This window comes from Daldinia childiae, assembly GCF_008694065.1.
Source record: "Daldinia childiae strain JS-1345 chromosome Unknown Scaffold3, whole genome shotgun sequence".
Classification (NCBI taxonomy): domain Eukaryota; kingdom Fungi; phylum Ascomycota; class Sordariomycetes; order Xylariales; family Hypoxylaceae; genus Daldinia; species Daldinia childiae.
In genome coordinates, this window is record NW_022984644.1 from 84,634 (window position 1) to 105,543 (window position 20,910).

The 20,910-nt window shown below is 44.6% G+C and overlaps 6 protein-coding genes across 6 annotated transcripts; 4 read left to right on the forward strand and 2 right to left on the reverse strand.

Annotated features, from left to right (window-relative positions):
• Positions 1–1,008: 1,008 nt before the first annotated feature.
• Positions 1,009–3,064, forward strand: GL218_02792 (Palmitoyltransferase ERF2; the record flags this gene model as incomplete). Its single annotated transcript, XM_033579327.1, has 2 exons — positions 1,009–2,217; positions 2,276–3,064. 2 exons carry the CDS (start codon positions 1,009–1,011, stop codon positions 3,062–3,064), a joined length of 1,998 nt encoding a protein of 665 aa, XP_033436489.1.
• A 753-nt stretch (positions 3,065–3,817) lies between these two features.
• On the forward strand, positions 3,818–6,129 carry GL218_02793 (uncharacterized protein; the record flags this gene model as incomplete). The annotated part of the gene is made up of 5 exons (XM_033579328.1): positions 3,818–3,879; positions 3,942–4,021; positions 4,130–4,162; positions 4,666–5,010; positions 5,084–6,129. The coding sequence occupies 5 exons, from the start codon at positions 3,818–3,820 to the stop codon at positions 6,127–6,129; spliced, it is 1,566 nt and encodes a 521-aa protein (XP_033436490.1).
• A 345-nt stretch (positions 6,130–6,474) lies between these two features.
• On the reverse strand, positions 6,475–7,444 carry GL218_02794 (uncharacterized protein; the record flags this gene model as incomplete). Its single annotated transcript, XM_033579329.1, has 2 exons — positions 6,475–7,160; positions 7,228–7,444. 2 exons carry the CDS (start codon positions 7,442–7,444, stop codon positions 6,475–6,477), a joined length of 903 nt encoding a protein of 300 aa, XP_033436495.1.
• Positions 7,445–8,367: 923 nt separating this feature from the next.
• On the forward strand, positions 8,368–9,211 carry GL218_02795 (uncharacterized protein; the record flags this gene model as incomplete). Its single annotated transcript, XM_033579330.1, has 2 exons — positions 8,368–8,682; positions 8,762–9,211. The coding sequence occupies 2 exons, from the start codon at positions 8,368–8,370 to the stop codon at positions 9,209–9,211; spliced, it is 765 nt and encodes a 254-aa protein (XP_033436496.1).
• A 1,123-nt stretch (positions 9,212–10,334) lies between these two features.
• Positions 10,335–10,835, forward strand: GL218_02796 (putative acetyltransferase protein; the record flags this gene model as incomplete). Its single annotated transcript, XM_033579331.1, has 1 exon — positions 10,335–10,835. The coding sequence occupies one exon, from the start codon at positions 10,335–10,337 to the stop codon at positions 10,833–10,835; it is 501 nt and encodes a 166-aa protein (XP_033436493.1).
• A 2,879-nt stretch (positions 10,836–13,714) lies between these two features.
• GL218_02797 (Meiotic activator RIM4) lies at positions 13,715–16,143 on the reverse strand (the record flags this gene model as incomplete). Its single annotated transcript, XM_033579332.1, has 10 exons — positions 13,715–14,347; positions 14,415–14,491; positions 14,547–14,784; positions 14,844–15,031; positions 15,089–15,179; positions 15,236–15,365; positions 15,426–15,680; positions 15,738–15,812; positions 15,876–15,954; positions 16,038–16,143. The coding sequence occupies 10 exons, from the start codon at positions 16,141–16,143 to the stop codon at positions 13,715–13,717; spliced, it is 1,872 nt and encodes a 623-aa protein (XP_033436494.1).
• Between the last annotated feature and the right edge of the window lie 4,767 nt (positions 16,144–20,910).

Here is a 20,910-nt window from a genome sequence, read left to right on the forward strand (position 1 = left end):
GTAGTTTTTGGGTTTGGGGTGTTGAGTTTAGGACGGGTTTACGGATGAGAGAAGCTTCGAGGTCGTACGATGTAATAGTTCTTCAAAATTGACCAATGAGGAGCGGCTTTGATGGTCTTGGTTTTATACCTCACTTTTGAGGCACTAATATGTTTTTGTGTGTACCTACCTTTGTACAGACATATATATCACTCAGCTATGCATATAAGCAGTATGTAGCATCTTGCGTCATAGCGATATAGCTTTAATAACTCCTTGTAGCTTAAGTAAGTACCTTACTTAGGCGAGGGCTACTATCTATGTAGTAAGCATCAGCCCCCTAATCGTTTTAATTAGTGCATGACAGGTACTTTCATGCATTATAATTTATAATTAGGTATAATTTGCATATGCTATGTATACATATTCGCACATGCGCAATCTTCGCTAACTTTATGCATGACTGGGCTCCCCTTTAGAATTCGTCTTTCAAATACAATCTCATACTACATCATCTATCTCGCGACGACTGCGAACTTTACGCGGCCCCCCTCCAATTCGACCCGACCCGATTGTCCTTCCTTTTTTTCTTTTTCGATTACCTTCGCTACATCATCATATTCTAGTCATCCGACAGCTTCGCGACGCCTGCTGTGCAGATACAGCCGACCTCCGGAGAAAGGGATATTAACTTGACACTCTCTTCATTTTCTTTTGATTTCTCTTCTTCTTTTGAGCAGACCAACCATCATTTTCTTTGCTCAAACGCTATTACCCAACTTCTTTTATTCCTCTCTCTTGGCGAGCCGACCGAATTCAAAGTATTTATTATTGTTTGTGGGGTATGATTTTGTAATTGAGAACATATTCCAATTACTCCTAGTCATCGTTTTTACTTGACTAGGACACGGACCTCTTGGGAGACTTGGACAATTTCGACTGTTTGTTTGGGAATTATGTTATAAGGACTTGTCTCATGGAAGCCGAATACCGTGGAATACTATTCAAGCTAGACGAATCGCCTTAAACATGGCTTCAAATCAACCATCCGCGCAACCTACTTCGCCCTCGGACGATACGGACAGCTTCCCTAGCCCGCAGTTCCCCGCCGGCCCTCCGAGTATCATATCGTCGCGAATGACCGACATTGCTTCCGAAGATGGCGACGGAGTTGCTCGAGAGCAAACAAGGACAACTGCTGGTCAGAGAAGGAGTTTCCGCGCTTCCGACTCCCGCCCTGGTACTGCGAGGACTGGTTTATCCTCGTCACGCGGCGCTTGGTCGCAAGCGACTCCGCTGAGGAAGGGAATGCAGAGAGGAAGTAGTATAAGTGGCAGCATCAAAAGTGGCCGCCCAATTAGCTCTACAAGCCGAACCCACGTACCTTTGGCTTCCCATGCCTTCTTTCATCCCATGAGTTCTCAGAAGCTCCAAGCTCAGAGAGGCGCGCAACGAGCTAGCAGTGGCATACAGCATCGGCTGAGCGTCGAATATGTACAGGATGATAATGAGTCTCATATCGCACCTCAGGATGTTACTACATCGAGACCTGCACCCCTTCTAGTCCGTCATATGACAGATGACGGGGACGCGCAACTGCCTCCCTCTAGGGGTACTGAGATTACAGAGCCGTATGATGGTATTACCGCTACTACAAGTCCGACCCGCGGCCACCACCCCACAGGCAGTCTTAGCGAGAGTATGCGCCCCTTGCAGAGGAAGGCTGAGGAGAAGGGCCTTAATCTGGACCTCGGCAAGACCAAGACTTACAGAGATCACGAAAATCTACCTAGCCCTGTTAGATCACCACGATCTTTCAGATCAGGACTTTTCCTACAGACGAAAGGCGAGTCTGCGGCCACTCCCGCAAATCGTAATACGCATGGCGCAGAGAAGTTGTCTTCTGGCGCATCTTCTCCTCGGTTTACCCCTGCTACTGCTAATATGCCGGCTACAAAAGTTAAGGCAGCCAAGGAGAAGATACAAGGCCATGGTTATAATCATGAGTATTTTGAGGGTAACACTGTATTCTGCATCGGAGGCCGTCTGCAAAATACGCGCCATCGGCCTATCAACATCGGGACTGGCCTCCTTGTTGTCTTACCAGCTGTTCTCTTTTTCGCATTCTCTGCGTCCTACTTGTGGCATCATGTTTCGCCTGCTGTGCCCATCATTTTTGCCTACTTGTTCTATATCTGTATCTCGTCTTTCCTTCGCGCGTCAGGCTCAGATCCGGGAGTAAGTAGATACCTACAGCAAAGAACTTCTCTCTACGGCAACTAACGAGTGAACCTAGATCCTACCCCGGAACATCCACCAATTCCCCCCGGCGGATGAACATGAGGACCCTCTGCGTTTGGCACCCCCGACTAACGACTGGACTCTGATTAAATCAGCCGAGTCGAGTACCGCAGCAATGGAAGTACCGACAAAATACTGCAAAACTTGCAATATTTGGCGCCCTCCTCGGGCTCATCATTGTCGCTTGTGCGATAACTGTGTTGAGACCCAAGACCATCATTGTGTCTGGATCAACAACTGTGTTGGAAGACGCAACTACAGATATTTCTTCACTTTTATAGCTTCTGGTACTCTTCTGGCAATTTACTTGGTTGGCGCGTCGCTCGCTCAAGTATTAGTGTTTTCGAATGAGGAGAATGTGTCCTTTGGAGCAGCAGTCAGCCACTTCCGAGTTCCGTTCGCTATGGTTATCTATGGATTTATATGCCTCCTGTACCCCGCGGCTTTGATGGGCTATCACCTCTTCCTTATGGCTAGAGGAGAAACAACTAGAGAGTTCCTCAATTCGCAGAAGTTCTTGAAGAAAGAGCGGTATAGGGCGTTCGCTCAGGGTAGCATATGGAAGAACTGGGTTGTGGTGTTGTGTCGTCCACGACCGCCAACCTACTACCGTTTTAAGCATCGATTCGAGGAAGGAGACCAACGGTTTGGGGTGCGCCGGAATCAACACGGGAGCAATCCTTCTCAAGGTGGAGAGGATATGGAAATGCAAGCTGTGCGACCACCTTCTGCGGGCTTTCAAGGGCCAACTGCGCTGCGCAACCTTACAGCCAGTACGCGATGAAAAAAATCAAGCATATCCGTCTCCTTCTACTTGGCTAGTGACCGGTTGTCTTACCGCTCGTTACTAGGCACATATTTTATGTAATGTCTTCTAGCACGAATACCCCTTCAATCGACTTGCTTTTTTTCTGTACTACTATGATAATTGGAATTAAGGGAAACGTGTGAAATTATTAAGTGTTCCTTCGTAAGGCCTCGGTAAAAGATAGGACCTAATATGTACGAGGTTAAAGGGTGATAGGGGTAAGGACGGGGTTGTCTGAATGATGTTATGAAAGAAGGCATTTGGCTGTGTCATGTTCATGTTGAAAATACGATTCTTTAAAGTGTACTTTTAATACCTATTCTCTTTATTTATACTTACCTCCTTTTTAGACGTGGAATACATAGTTCCATAGGAGTTTAATATCACGTGATGACCAATACCTGTGATACAATGCCACTCTGCCCACTTTGCCCACTTTGCCCACTCTCAGCCGTAACCTGATCAGGAAGTTGGACTTATACTAACACGATTAGCTGATGGTCTCGTGAATAAATTTTGTAGTTAATCTCTTTCTGCTGAGTTTGTTGCATTCTGTCTCTGTCAAACCAATTTTTTTTTTCGAAAAAACCTATTGGTTCGTTGCTCATTCTTTATGTCAATGTTAGAACTAACTAGTTATAGGTTCAGATTTGGTCGACTGCTTTCTTTTAGATATACTGATTGTTTAGATTTGCCCTCTCTATTGCGCGTCCCTTATATTCCCCGACGATGGGTCAACCGTCGTTCGAGGCATCTAATGCCGTTATATACGTTACTTATGGCGCATTTCTGTATGCTTATACTGATGGACTAGAGATACTTATAACTAAACTAACTAATCATGGAATCATAGGCTATTGGGAACAGGTCTGGCCTGGAAAATGAGAAACCAGTCCAAGGCTGAGTTCCTCTCTGGAAATAGGACTCAAACTGGTCAGAATCCAAATGGGAGCTAGATGAGCCGACATTCTGTCCTATCTTACTGCTCTCATATTCCCCATCGTCTCTTCCTTGTAAGATTCGTACTGACACCCCTCATAGCCTTTCCTTTGGCGCTCAATTTCATTGCTGCTGGTAAGTAGGGAATTGTCATGGCGCTTAGGCGAATCGACCCCTCCCCGTCTAGGGATCACGAGCGGTAGCACCTGTGCAACGATCAACCGGAGCAGCATACAAAGACGACGCCCGACGATCTTGGCGTTTTGATGTTCTACTACAAGATATAGAGTAAGGCTTGTGTAATAGACAAGTAGGTTTATGCCATATCCAACAATTATCCTCCCTCTTCCACAATCCTATTCCCTGGGATCTGTGTTAGAGGACAGGTAAATTGCGGCTCACTACGGGCGCCGAATTGAAGCAGTCCTCCTCGGATAGGATCTAACCCCGCAACTCCTGTTTCCGTTTATGACCAGGTGTTTGCGGGGAGATCCCCGGGAGTCTGCGGATATGAAGCTGAGATTGTACCGTAATACTCGATCAAGTTAATGCTTGCGTGGGAAACGTGCTGCCGCTCCGGTCACCCTATCCCCCTTTAAATATGCTAAATATACTGACCCTCCTTACCATTTTCTTAGCCATGGGTTCGGGAATCCTGTTCTCGTACCCGCAGCTTGCTACTCTAGCCGGCCTCCAGGGTGTCCTGGTCTATGCCATCTCGTCGGCTGTCCCGCTGCTGATCTTCGCGGCACTCGCGCCGATTATCCGTAGGAAGTGTCCGGAGGGATTTGTCCTGACGGAGTGGACGAGGCAGCGGTATGGCGTTGTGACGGCGCTTTATTTGGGCGCTTTGACGCTGCTTACGCTGTTTTTGTATATGGTTGCAGAGCTGTCTGCTATCGGGCAGGTCATCGAGGCTTTGACTGGGCTGAATGGATTGCCTGTTGTTATTGTTGAATGTGTCGTGACTACTATTTATACTTGTAAGCTATCCATTCATCTGCCATAAACAGCTAGTTACTCGTATCGATGTATATACTGACAACTATATCCTAGCCCTCGGAGGTTTCAAGATCTCCTTCATCACGGACAACGTCCAAGGCGCCATGATCTGCGCCCTGATCATCATAGCCACGATCACTATCGGCGTCAAAACTGATATTAAGCCAGAGTTAATCGCTGAGTCTGGCCTACTTAACGCGAGTCTCGTAGGCTGGCAGTTGATTTACATTCTACCCGTCGCCATCCTGACTAACGACTTCTTCCTGGCGAACTACTGGCTACGTGCTTTCGCCTCTAAGACCGATAGGGACCTCTGGATAGGCGTATCGGTAGCTATGGTCGTTATTCTGATCGTCTTAACGCTAGTCGGATGTACTGGCTTAATTGCTGTGTGGTCAGGTGCATTTGAGGCTGGCGGCGATGGATCCGTGGCTTTCTTCCTGCTGCTGGAGCAGCTACCCAACTGGGTCGTGGGTATCGTCATCGTCATGTCGGTGTGCTTGAGTACTGCGGCATTTGATAGCTTACAGTCTGCCATGGTGTCCTCTGCTTCTAACGATATCTTCCGCAACCGTCTGAACATCTGGTGGATTCGAGGCGCGGTCGTGCTGATTATTTTCCCGGTGGTAGTGCTTGCGCTAAAGGCACCAAGTATTCTACAGATCTACTTAATTTCTGACCTCCTATCCGCCGCTACCATTCCGGTACTTATACTCGGGCTATCAGAGCGTTTCTACTGGTGGCGAGGTTTTGAGGTATTAGTCGGCGGTCTTGGAGGAATACTAACGGTCTTTATCTTCGGTACTATATACTACGGTGATGCGAAGTTGGGTGGTGAGCTCATTCTTCTAGAGCAAGGACTATATACCGGGGACTGGGGTGCGTTTGGAGCCTTCGTTGCTGCGCCGGTCGGTGGTTTGCTCTGGGGATTCGGTGCGCTGGGAGTAAGACTGGGTGTCCAATACGTGCTATCTAGGGTACGAGGTACTCGATTTGATGCACTTGACTACCCTACCATAGTGCCTCAGGAGGATTCCGACGCATTGGCAGGGTCAAGTGAAGATACTACGACTACCAAGATCACTGGCAAGTTTTTCTAGGCTGGGTTCTACTGCAATATGAAATATGACGAAGTATTACTTTTGCGCGGTGTTCGATATAAGATAGGAGGATTTAGAATCAAGAGCATATAATAGGTAGACTATCGTTTTGGTGGATGATGCCAACCTTTGATTTTTATTTCCCCAAGAGCTGCTTTATGTTGAAATAAAATCGGCATCTAAATTATACTATGTTATCATGATATGCTTTAATATATGGATAATGCGAGTCTAAAGTGACGTTAACTATTTTGGAGTTCGATTTATACAGGTCTTATGCGTACAAATCAGGTATACTATACATATTTTTACTATTTCTTTTCTCTTTTACTATCCTGTCATTATTTATTTCCCAGCCTCGTCCGCCATAACAGCATCAAGGTTCTCTATCTCCGCTATGTACTCCTCATATGTCATCTCAGGTAGTGTACCCCAGATCTTCCAAGGCTCAGCCTCGAAAGTGTTCTTATCCATACTAGCCTGGAGGACAATGTGCTCCGTGATCTTGCGCACGCGCTCGCTGCCAGCGACTTTAATACCGCCCTTAGTGTCGTCGTACCGTGCGATGCGCTGGACACTAGAGATGGTAACCACGATCTGCTTTAGCGTCTTCATGTCACCGTTAGGTAGGGGCTGATATCCGACGCGCCAGTCGGCGACACGGGGGTACAGCCAGGTATTGCTATAGCGCACGAGCTGCCACTCAGCGCGGATTCCGCGCGGGCGGGCATCGATAGTAGCAGCCAGGGTCTGAAACAGCTCGGGCGTGCAGATACTGCGCAGAGTCTCCTTGTCGCCGACGGCCATAGCTTCAGACATTTGGATGTGTAGGGCTTTGGCCGTGGGGATAGCGGCTGCTCGGTGGAATTTAAACAGCGGTTTGCTGATGAGAACCGTCGGCTGCGACATGACTTTCATTGATATTACGGCCCAGAGTGTCCCGTAGCGAGCCTTGATATGTAGCCATAGCATGTGGAAGAACTTCTTAGGCTGGCGCGGGTATCGCCAGAGAGGAGGGGCCACGAGGGTCTCTGTAGGCGCAGAGTGAATATTTATGTACGTTTATAATGTAATTCATATATGATTGGTAGAACTAACGGGGTATTAACATTGTCATATTGGGTTCCATCTGCTGAACATCGCTCTTCTTAATCGACTTCATCGACCTCGGTCTTGTAGGTCCTCTCCTCGCAGCATATGGACGCGAGGGAGTTGTGCTTATACGGCGGTAAAGGCCGCATACAATAGGAGATGGCGCTCGTGAACGTATGGAGGAGAGCAGCCAGGGTCGCGACTGGCGCAGAAGTTCGGCCATGATGTCGAGGGTGTTCTGAAGAGGTAGATGAAGTGGATAGAAGCCCGAGGGGGGAGGGGAGGGGGGGTTGAGTTGTTAATGAGGAGCTTTCAATAGGCTCTCGACTCACAAGTCAAGTTCACCTTGACGACATTGGATGTTATAGAGCGGTGGAAGTTAAGGAATTACAAAGTTGTTAGTCTTCTTTCGATAGTGATGAGAAATATTGAAATATCGAAATATCGAAGCGATATCCCGTTCAATGAAAAATTTAGGTGGGGCAGAGTTCTAGAAGAGAAGCTCACAAGGCTATGCTAGGTACCTAACCAATAGCAGGGCACCTATGTACCTAATGCTACTGGGTATGCTAAGGTTTAAAGCGTGGGGCAGTATGATCTCCTTCCTATCAAAGCTAAAACACCCTATTAGATTTGGTTCCGTAGGTGACATACGGATTACTTCCCTATTTATTTAAGTTGACAGGGGACTGCAGGGTACTTGTTGCTCAGAGTTTAGGCAGTGTTACGTAGTAATATGACCTCACAGGCCACATTGCCCAATGTTTCTACCTTTTCTACCTTTCTACTATTACTACGTACTATAATCCTACCTACCACATACAACAAAATACGCCTATATTTATTTATTACATATGTACCTAGGACGTATCCCCCCCAAAAAACATCGAACGCATTGTGCGACTTTCAATACCTAATTTCTAAACGGCCTTTGTCCCCCCCCGTGTGTCTCGTGCTTAACCGCCATCACATTACCATTACCTTACCATCAACACTTTCCTATGGCCCAACTCGAATCGACTACGTACAACTCGATAATACATAGGAAATCAAATTGGGGGTTGGGCACAGGTAGTTAGTTAATATATAAACATATATCTTAGACCATCTTAGGTACTTTAAGCCATCTGCGGGAAGGCCCCTTGAATGGCCAACCCAAGGCTTAGGACTCCCTCCTCCAGCACACATGCTACCGATGCTACCGATATACCTCCCGTCCCCGTCGTAGCTGTTTCCCTTCTGCAGCCCCGCGTCGCCGTCGCCCTCGGTATACCTAAGCGTTGGCATCATACTCTCTCCGCTTGTCGTCTACTCTCTATCATTCCTCCTATACTCTGGGGCCTTCGATACGCCTTGCGTTTTCTGCTTGCCGATCTGTTACGCTTGTCCGAGCAAGACCATGGTCATAATGTTAGTCTTTCCTCCTTGAGGTTGACCGAAACGGCATTGGCTGTCATATGGGTATGTTGCTTCTGCTAGCTACGAACTTGTTTTATGTTCCTGTTACGTCCGTTTCTGTTCGTACTGACTCGGTCAACAGTGCTACGCCTCTGCATATCTCGCCTTCTTTTTTACCGACTGCCTTATGTCACGCTGGCTCATCAACTACACGCCCCAAGCGACAGTTGTGCGCCTCTTCACTATTAGTTGCGCCTTTGCTTACCTGACCTCGTGGATCGTATACCTAGCTGGTGGTTCTCAAGATCCTGGTCTGCTGCTGCCAGCCTGGATCGGGATAGCCACCATCTTAACCCTCTGCTACCACTTCACTCAGCGCAAGATTAAGATACGGAAGGAAACCTTTGCTAGTATCAGCGTCTTTTCTATAGCAAGCTTCATCAGCATGGTTGCCTTACTATTACATTCCCATACGACCAGAGCTGGATATCAGAACGTCCCGATAGTTGCCATAACCAAGCGAGCTTGTCAAATCGGAGCATACATCATTTTCCGCATTGTAGGTCTCACTGGGGATTTGGACGGTTTATGATATAAGAGATCGACTTCGTAGTGTTTCGTACACGTTGTTGCAGCTTAATGCCGGCGAGAGATGGTAACTGAGCTACACTTCTATTAGCTTATCAGGATGCATAAATGTGTCCAGCCTAGTCACCGACTTTAGATATGGGATGCTTCGAGAAGTTTGATGTTTTTACTTCAAAAGAAGCGATTTTGAGTACGGTAAAGTGTACTCTAGGATAAATGACGAATATATTTCAACCTTGGGCAGATTAACTGTAGTTCTTCTCCTGGCTGTCTGCAGCTGCATTCGGGTGATACTTAATCTTGCGTATATATTGCCCTTGGCTATGCTGGTCTTGTTTGTTTCCAAGCGCAAACCAGATCTATGCATTAAGATCATCCTCTTCAATAATATATGTTTAATGAAGTTATCTGCACTATTTAAAATCACCAGCATAAGGTCTTGGGAGAATGAGATGTTTCGATTCTGAAAAGTTCTAGGAATGCCCACTGAATTTAGTCTACTTTGATGCTTCTCGAGAGGTTACTAAACTACTACTCTACATTACTTAGTACAACCATTGGACATATTGTAAGGCTGATTAGTGTGTTATTTATAGTTTACCCCTTTTTCTTTTGGGGATTAAGGAAGGGATTTGATAATGACTAAGAGTGAAGTGGGTTAGGATAAAAACCAAATAACATTGGAAATTGTTCTGCTAATACTAGTTGCGCATATGCAGTCGAGTATAATCAGTTTAACTCCGTCTTTGTTAATACCAAGTACAATCCCAACGAGCCGTTGTATGAGCGTATATGAGATATGAAAATAAAAATATAAACACTAACATCTTCGGTAGGATGAGTCATGTAAAAGGGAGAAAGATATAGAATAAAAGGGTAGTATTATCTATAAAATTGCTAGTTATCTCGTTCTGGTGTGCTACATCTATATATATTTTACGGTCTCTATTAAGTACTCTATCAAGCTTCCAAACCGAGAGAGGGCCGAAACCGGTGACTTGTGCAACAGCTGGCTCAGTATAATCTTGGCAGATATCAACGTCGGACACTGTCTAGGAGGGGCTGCTCTGGAGATATAAACTTGAATAACACCTATCATCCTCGTCTGTCCTACGATCTATTAGAATATGGCAACAATCCGACCCCGAACCGATCACGATATTCCAGCATGTCTTCAAGTGCTTAATGTCGTCTATAAAGATAGCGGGTATCCCGTACAGGGAGTTGGTGATTCGGCACAGTTCTTCAACAAATATGAGACTACTTGGGTTGCCGAGATTGACGGGACTGTCGTGGGACATATCGCCCTCGCAGAAGGTGCCGCAGGGAACGTTGCAGTGGACTTGTGGCAGAATCAACATCCTGAAGATATCCACGTTGCAGTTATCGGAAGACTTTTCGTTCACCCTGATTATCGTAAGGGCGGCACAGCCAGCAAGCTCATTAGCACCGCTGTAGAGGAAGCACGGGGGAGGGGACAGCGGCTGCTTATGTTTGCTTTGATCAAAGATCAGAATGCTATTCGCTTGTATCGGAAGCTGGGCTGGCAGTATTTCGGCAACACTGTGTATAGATGGGAGGAGGGTAATGAGATGGACGCGGAGTGCTTTGCAAGCCCAATGGCGTGAAGCTCCAGGGTTGGTTGCTATGCTCGGGAATAGTATCGTAGTATGTTAGTTATAGGGAATAGGGGGATGTTCTTCGGGATGAACATATCAAACTGTCACATCATTTTCTAACCATGGGCGTTTATTATTATCGTATATTATTATCGTACTTGTCTACCGATGGTCCTCCATAGGAAGCAAGATGTTTCCTAGATGTACATTGTAAGCTGGCCAGCTCGTCCAAATACAACTTGGTACTATCTCTCACCCCATGTCCCAATCTAAGGTAAATATTAATCTAAGGTATATAGGTATGTATTCAAATTAGATCATCTTGCTGTTGCTACTCTTTCCTCTTGTACTTAGATACCTATACCTCATATATGTACCAGGCTCTAATGGCAGGTAAAGACATGTAGATACCTACATAGGTAGGTATACATATTCAAACAATATTGTGCACGGACTAATTTGGGCGGTGTGATAAATACACTTTATGATTACAACCGCTTGTTACTTCGCTCTTGCTTATTTGACTCTTGATTGTTCGGCTCCTGCTTACTCAACTTTAATTATTCGGTTCTTGTTATTCAATTATTGATAACAGAGAAGCTCCGACCAGAAGCTCCGACCACCAAAAGCTTCGACCATCACAGGGACGTGACTTACTCTTTACTCTTTGTGTTATCGTAGTCCCTTCTTGCTTCTTGACTAGCAACCCTAAGGTTCCTACAACTGCAGGAGCGCCCTCAATTCTTTTTATTTATTTAAGCAGCCCGGTTCCTTCAAAGTTGCCTCTCAATATACCTACTCTTCATCCTAACTTCTAACAATCCACAACCCTTTCAATCTCCAAATAAACATAAATAAACCTATCCTCTTCTACATTAGCCTATCCTCTTCTAAATCAACCTATCCTCTTCTTACCCACCTTAAGGGAAAGCACCCAATACCTAGTGGAAACCCTTCAGCCGCTTGCGACACCTTCACCATGCTGTCGCTGTCGCTGTCGCTGTCGCGTCGCATCTATGATAAACTCCTATACACCTTGAAGTTTACCTATAATAGTAAGTTTAATACAATCTATTCCTTTAAGCCATCACTAATTTTCACTAGCTCCCTAACTCATCACTCTTATTCTACCACACGAAACTCCTTCCATAATAATTGTCTACCCTCATCAATACTTATTACTCTATTAATGTCATATACCTTAGTAGGTCTCTTTCCCGGCTTCTTTAATTTCTATCCTATTTTTTTATTTTTTTTTGACTAGTTCCTATTGCTGCTTGGTCTGTATGTCCCTTCTAACATCAGACACTTCTTACCCACCTATTTCCATTACTTAGTCCTTTCCAATATTGCTCACCAACAACACGATTACTATTATTTTATTTTATTTTTGCTATGCTTACTAATGTCCTCATTCTAGACAGCATGCCCATAAAGCGATACTAGGTTTTCAGCAACAATATCAATCTCAGTGGCTTCTCTAATATATTCGCCTCTAAAGGCATCCACATGGGTAAGTAGAGGGGTCACTTTATAGAATGCCTATAAAGTATTTATTGCTAACATTTAGGTCCTAGGGTTCTCCAAAATGGGGAAATTTCCAACGGCAGTGCCAAGTATGGTGGCGTCAATTGGCATATACACTCTGATTATGATCACACACCCCTTCTGGTTCCAATGGAGGTTCCAAGTAAGTTCTTTTATAATATAGTAGCACATGATAGCCCTGTTCTTATCTTCATACTTTGACGTTCGTGCCTTCTACCACTATTTCGTGTGTCTACAGTCGTTATTCATCAATTGGGATAGTGATAGCATACATATTTCCTAGAATTATCACTGACTTTTACTCTTCTTTCAACATCTAGGCACTGAACTACACGCCATATATTATGCTATTGGAATCGGTTATTTCTAACCGACGAAAAATCCCTCCATGCCATGCCAAGGTATTTCAACCAACTTAGCATTGCAGTATCTATAAGAGATACAATACCCCCCTTGGAGGCTATCGATATTATTAAATGGCAACACAACGCGACTGTCTAGATAGCCCCTAGGACTTCAATTTCACGGAACTAAAGTGACCTTTGAAGAAGACATAGAAGGCCTATATACACCTCATTCCATGGCCGTGGATGCCGACGCCAACGCTAACCGCGGCATGGGAGCGGGGAGTCGGAGCCGATAAGAAGCATGCATCAGGCTAGAAGGTTTGAAGGAAAGGTGGCCGGCCATAATCAGGTCAGCGAACATTCATCCGCCATCATGGCAAGACAGAGCTTCACAATTCAACTAATACGCCTATTATTACCACATTATCACCTTTAATCGCCAAATTAATCACTAACCAACTCAACATATAAAATTAATTCCTGCCAAAAAAGGTGCATTACTATGAAAAGAGAAGTAAGGAAAAAGCTATCGAAAGTACAAGCAACACAACTAGCATATTAGCCACTGATTCTGATTCGATCATGATGATGATGGCCGCGTGAAAATGGAAAATGAACTAAAGTACATAAGGCAAAAGGACAAAAGGACAAGTATGGCCAACTGGCCCATGCTAGATAGACTTAATCTATCCTAGTCCATGTCATGAAACGAATCAGAGAAAAAAGATGTTGAAAAGGGGGAAAGAAGAAGAGACCGGAGACAAGGTTGTGGGATATTCTCAGTTGATGGCTGGTGAAGCGCCACCTGAGTCCCTATTAACAACTCAATTGTCTAATGTCCTAATGTCGATGAGTATCAAAGCAAAAAGACTGCAATAACTTCAGTTTATGTCCTGAGTTACCACAAAAGCAAGAATGCAAAGCTTTCAGATCTTCGAAGTTTCTTTGTGCACAGTGCCCGGAATACATGGTTGAGTTGGCAACGTGACATGTTCAAGAGTTCTCGGATCGTGTTCGGGTGACACCAAGTCGTTGCACAGTTCCAGAGCTGTGCTTGGTGGGAGTGGCCGCATCCTCGCCACCATCGTCATTGTGATCAGCACCAGGGGCACCCTGGACAATTCCCATAGGAGAGGGAGAGTATCCACCGCCATAATACATGGCTGCGAAGTTGGGGTCCTGGAGATAGGGGGTCATCCAAGAATAAGGTGTATTATAGTACGGAGCCAAAGGGCTTAGCATTCCCGGAGTGGCTTGCGGTGTCGCGGGAAAGGTCTCGGTGCTAGCCGGAGGGTTCACCCGGTACGAAGGTCCGCCATAAGATGACGGGGTTGAATAGTTCTGGTCAGCGACGGGCGCCATGCCATAGGCGTTGCCTTGAGTTACCTGAGAAGAAGGCGTAGAAGAGAGTACGGAGGTATCTACCACAGCAATGTGCGACGGAGTCGCGGGTTCGGAGGGCAGATTAGCCATGGACTGCTTCTGGCCCTCAATGTGCTCGCTACGAACAGGGGTGTTGACAGCACTAGAGAGCATGGTTCTAGACTGCATGTGACGAATGCCCTGGGGCTCTCGGCTGGCTTTACGCTCTACGCGAAGCACACATCCACGCATCACCCTTCCATTCTACAGCATGAAAGTCAGTCAACTAGAACTAAGAAGTGTATAGGATTCATGATCTAATAGAACTTACCAAGTGCTTTACGGCAAGATCCGCCATGTCGGGGCGGGCAAACTCAACGAAACCAAAAGCGATAGGAGCTTGTCGGCCTGAGAGCGAGTTCGGTTAGCATTAGTCTCTCCTTCGAAATAAAGGGCTACGAACCAGTTCGGCCATCCTTCTGGACGACTTGTACCTTCTCAACGTCGCCCACCTCACCAGCCAATCTGGTAAGAAGCTCTTCGACATCAAAGTCATCTACCGGAAGGCCGCCAACATAGATGGAACGGCGGTCGATCTCATATCGCTGGAGCCAAGCTTCATCAGGATCGATCTTGGGAACCTGCATTGATTTCTTGAGATCATAGGCGATGACACGGTACAGAGGATGATGACGGTATGCCTGGAGCTCTGTTAGCGGACCGTGGACAGACAGTATAGCTAAATCAAGACGTCACATACAGAAATGACATCTCTGCTGGGATCAAAGTTGGTGAACTCAACCAACACGCCACCCTTGATTCGCATAGCTTCCTGTATCTGAGGGTGGAGTGCCTCGCACTTGCTGAAGGGGCCAAAACCGCCTAGATGAATGCGGGCCTCATCAAGGGTGACATCATCACCAAGGGCATTGTAGATGACAAAGCTACCTGTGTACCAGTTAGCATTGACATACTTCTATTGCTGATAAAGAGATTTTTACTTACGGTTCGCCTTCACCATCTCGGTGCGGCAAGGGCGGCCTTCGATCAGGATTCCACGGCCCTGGGTCACCGCATTGTGGGCATCCTCGTCTTTCTGGTCTCTTAGTTAGCTAATTCCGGAGTTCTGGATCAATTTCCAACAACACTTACAGTGTATTGACAGAATGCAAACGGCATGTTTCGTTGATCACGGCGGATCTTCACGAAAACGATACCGAACTTGCTGAAAGCTCGAGTCAATTCCACCTCAAGACGTGCGTCTCGGATGTATTCAGGAAGGCTGGTTATAAAGTCAGATCTTAATTACCCACAGTCAGGGATAGTATCTATGGGCACATACTTGGCAACGAACACACATGCCGTCGCAGGGTAAAAGGCCTGGGCATCAACGCCAGCGACCTGGGCCCTATTTCCCACATCAGAAGCGCGAGTGCGCAACATGGGGACCGGCTGCATGGTGGGAATGACACCCTGCATAGTTGAGCCGAGCATGTTTAGAGGGGCCGTAGCCGAGACCTGAGTGTTAGGGCGAACGGGAGATTCGAATACGTCTCCATCATCAGAAACCTTGCCAATCTGGAAGCGAGCATCATTCCTTTGAGAGAATCAGTCAGCTAGTTGAATTCAACATGCGTGGACTAGAAAAACTTACTGCTCATCAAGGTTTGAACGCTTCTGCGTGAAAAGGGGCGAGTCGTGACCGTTGCGGACAGGGCTCTGCTGGTGGCTATTAAGGTGGAGTTAGTAGTTATGGACCGGTATGCTATTCCATTTAAAAGGGATAACTCACATGGACGACTTGGGAGAGTCGTCAAGAGTAAGGCTACCAAAGCCTACATCAAGGCGCACACCTCCACCTCCGACTGCACCTATAGTAAAGCGTCAACGTAACCACCTTTACTACAAGAGTGCGGGGTTTCTCAGTAAGTCACAAAAGAAAACTGTCACTTACCTTGGTCAGATTTGGAAGTAGGCGACTCCGGGACGACGCGAGGTGCCTTAGTGCCAAGAATGGCAGACTGCTTCTTATGAAGAGTTGACATCCTGAGAGGGTTCATCGGATGTCGCTGTTGCAGGTTGCGATATGTTCCTGTTTCAACCTATAATAATGAGCATCAGTTGATACAAACCCAAGCTAGTTATAATAACTAGGCTAAGCAAATCGAAGTAACATGTGCTGCGTCTTGATGGTGTATAATGATAAGACCACAAGAAACAAAAAGGAAGACGAGATAGTCACGTTACCATTTCATGACAAGAGACAAAAATGAAGGAGAACTAGTAAAAGCGCTGGTGCCTCAAACAGCAGAGGATATGCGTCTGTAGAACACGACGAAGACTTCTATGTCTGCGCGTGGAAAGGGGGCAAATATTTGATGGCTCAGGAGAGGACAACACAGTTTCGATGATTACAACGATGGATTGAGGTGAAAAGACTGCGACTGCGCGACGAATATCTCATTGGGAGATGCGATAAGGAATGGGGAATGAGTGATGATGGGCGATGGAAGGGATGAACTTACTACCAGCGAGGCTTCTCGAAATACAGTCGACAAAATTGGTGCAAGATGAAGAATTGCTTTGTGTGTCTGCCCGGGTCAGCATATATTTGTGAGAAGGGAAAAGGATTGCTGCGATGAGGAAGACTTGGACACAAGATAAATGGACTTACCGAGATAGGAGTGCAAGTGTTTGCAGTTTCTGATCGGGGATGTGATGGTATGGCGGACGAAGGACAATGTTCAAAAGTTGTTGCTGCAGACGAAGCGGCGTTAGTTGGTAAAGGTGGGGCTGGATGGGAAAGGACGGCAAGGTATGAGACGTGCAAGTTGCAAGTTAACAGTGAATGGATCTAAGGAGAAATACTTACTACCAGATTAGAGCTTTGACCAATACTCAAGTCGCGTTGCAGCAACAAGACTTAAGAACTCGCGTGCTTAGACTGAAGTATCAGCAGCGCGCGTCTCACGTCGATGCCAGAGAGTATCAATATCTCTAACTTGTCAAGATATCGTTCCAACTGTGCAACTAGGTGTTAGATGTCAAAGCTGAACTGCGATATTCAAGTTGCCTCCCTAGAATTATTTTCTTCGCATCAAGACCGCACCACTTAATGGGGAGTATGACTAGGGGGTATCTTAGGTAGGCGAGGAATAATCTGAGCACTCACCAAATACCTCCAAATGCCAATGGAGAGAGTTGAATCAAGAGTTGTAAACGAAAGTTGTGGCAAGAGATGATAGATGTGGATGAGATGTGGATGAATGTTGTAGACGAAGTTGTAAAGAAAGCTGTGTGGATGACTAAATAGAGAGTGACACGGAATTAGAACAGGTTAAGTAAGAGTAAGGAAGAAGGAATGTTTTGTAGGACTGGGAAAGGGTTTGGGGGGGACTGGTGATTTTAAATGGTTTGCGCCGGCAACGTTGTATATCTACCGCAATTACATTTAATCAAGAAGGAAGCTAATACTTGGTACTTGCGTAGAGGTGCTCCTCCAGAACAAGTGAATTTAAATATCAGCTGAGGCATGTACAGGAATTGTGGCCCCGAGTATTTCCTATTGACGGAAGGAGCAGAAGCACTATTGTGTATCACCTCAAGGGGAAAAAGGGGGGCCCGCAACTTCCTACCCCGGAGTTGTACTTGATAAGCCCACCTTGTATGTACATATCATACTCATACATGCAAGTACCATACCTACCTACCTACCTAAGGTAAGTATGTTTGCCCCCTCGTAGAGTAAATATCTTGTGTGAGTAATCAGTTGTTGAAATTCAGTTGAGATGTTCTCGAGGCAGGCCCAAGTTTGGTTAGTCCGAATATACTATACCATATATATGCGCCTGCCATCTTAAAACTACAAGCTAAACATTTTACAGCCTATCAAAGCTGGTCCATTAATATAAACGGCCATTACAGCTGCCTAGTATTTATATTATTTATATTATTCCATAATTCACTGCTTTATGTTTCAGTACAATCATTATATCATTATGTGAATGTCCTAATGGAGCAATGGGCCAATGGGATACTGATTCAACTCAAAGGGAGCACCTTCCTCAAATTGAGGAGTGTACCTGATCAGTACCTAGGTATGTATCTTAACTTGATTTATTTTCCTTCTTCTTGTAATTGGACCATCTAGATCAAATCAGAATCAGGAGCCTATTATTTCCTATGTACCTGTTAGTGTTATTCCAAGTGAATTCATGGATATCCCTTTGTGTATGATCAACCAAGATCAATTGATAAGCTCTTGTTAATATCCAAAATCAGTTTACTGCCAATCATAGAAATTTGTATGGACCCGATTTATCAACCAATCTAGGCCAAGCTATTCAAAATATTCACTTAACAAATTGTGATTGCCATTTTCTTACATGCCATGACTCATGGTACAAACTTGAATAGAAATTACAAACTAATCAGTATTAATATCCTGTTCATGATTTTAACCCTGAAAGTGAATGGTAATCGAACATTCCATAGCTTCGTTAATAACTATTTTTGATCAATTTTGAATTATGTAGGTTATTCAATCTTAACCTTCAATGAATGGAATATACCGTGTCATCTAGATTGGTACCATGCTCTCCTATATGGATTATTAAATGATACTATAACGTAGAAGAGGTGGCGGGAATCGACAAGAATGATGATCCTTGGTGTATCTAATCATAAAATTCAGGAAATAAGTATGCTCATGTGAAAATACCCTACGGAGACGTTATATTGTGATATTGGAGTATTTAACCTATATAAATTAGGAACACAAAGTTTAGGAGCGCATATATAATCTATATTTTCGAATAGGATGGTATTGGTATCTATAGTATTGATTGTACAAATATGTTAGAGCTGTGACCTTTTGCCGTCTAGATGCTTCGGAGGCAACTGGTTTGATTGGTCCCTACCAAAAAGCTTGTGTTAGGGTAGATTATAGCTCTAATTAGGTGCCGATAGCAAATACTAAGATGATGAAATTTGCCTGGAAAATTCTGTTACATATGGCTTTGTTGACCAAAAGCAGACATTTGCCCACGACACTGTTGTTTAGCGTTGTGAATAGAACAGTAATAGACATGTTATTATTATTGTAGGGCAATAAAGAAGGGGAATCGTATATTCTGATTTGATAAATAGGTACACAAGGAGTTAATTTTCGTCTCAAAAATAGATTTTAGTATTGCAGAAATTATATTGTAGACCAGAGAAACAGGCAGGTTGATGCTATTTTGAATATTATTCCTGATCCGTCCTGAAACTCCAGGCATAAATAACGAGATATGATAGGTTTTGATAAAATAGTAAAATTGAGTATTGGGCATGAATAGTCACGTCATGTCTACTTATATAGGATGCTATTCCTCGGCTACAAAAATTCCTTACATTATCTTAAATGTTTCGTAAACTATCTGGGATCTTGCTGACAAAGGTTTTGAGGAAAAATTGTTAAATTTCTTAAAAAAAGTAAATTGAACAACTTAAAATAGATATCTAGCACAGACTTTCTATACTCGTGAAAATCCCATTTTGGGATTGTTTTGGTCAGGTTATGTACTAGTCAGGGGAAGATAAACGTAGCAGGTGGCTGGATGCACATGACAGACCGAAATAAATTCGCATTACTGCTGGTTAAATCCAAATGCGTATCTTGTCTACTAGATAGGTGATATATAGGGCCTTGTAGGAACCAAAATTATAGTCATAATTGATACGTGAATAAATATATATGCTACTTTAAACCTCATAACTCCACTGGATCCCATTAAAGGGGCTCCACCACAGCATACCAGATGAAGACTTTTGGACTAGATGCCAATACCCTGCTAGATGGCCTATTTTACGGAAATATACTTGAAAGACGTGAATAACTCAAGAGGGAAACGATTAGCAATATTGTGAACTTTTACTGGATGGATATGAATATACGATAGTATATAATTAGTAAGGCTAGTAAAGTTCCGTCCTTCCAATAGCGGAGCCCGGCTAGGTGGCAACGTTGTTTAAGATATTAAACATACTATAGAAACTATGCAATATTCGACCCCAAACTAATAGGACAAGTGATTAGCCCCGAAGTTGATCCGGCTGAACGAGAGAGGTACTCGTACTAATGAACCTTGCAAAGGGACCAGCGGAGCTACTAAAGAAGGAGTTTTCGTATTTCGGCAACTCTAAACACGATTCCTTTCCTCGCTAGTAAAGTAAGTTGATTTTCTATTTTATCTATTATGCCTAATGTCTACACTAAGTAGAGATATATCAGGATATTTTCCGAAAGCTTGAGTATCCTGGAATGTGATTTTCAAGTACCAGACATGAGCACGTTTCTTACCCACGTAAAAGGCCGGCAATATAATAATCTAGAGTCTCCTGAGGTTATCCGGCAATATAATACGCACTACTCTAACTCGCGCAAAAGCTTGAAGATATCCATCATAGGAATCGTTTCTATGCTCCCCCGTGGTGTATTATTAGAAAAGAAATATTAGACAGAAAGGCGCTTACGTCGTGTATACTGCAGATGGCGCGTCCCCTTATATTGGCGGCTAATTCCAGTCAGCATAAGTGATCCCGGGAAATTGACACATATTTTTCTATTTAAGCGTAGAAGACCTTAACATGTAATTAAGATCCCCGCAATACATACTCAGCCTTAGGTGGCATATATCTATGCCACGTTTTGCTGCAGGGGACATCTGCCAGTTTCGCGAGATCTGCCGATGAATTGAGGCTTACTAGTTCGACTAAATTCAATATATTAGGTAAAGTCATACTTAATAGGTCGTCTAAGGTTATAGAGAAATTGGAATATATGG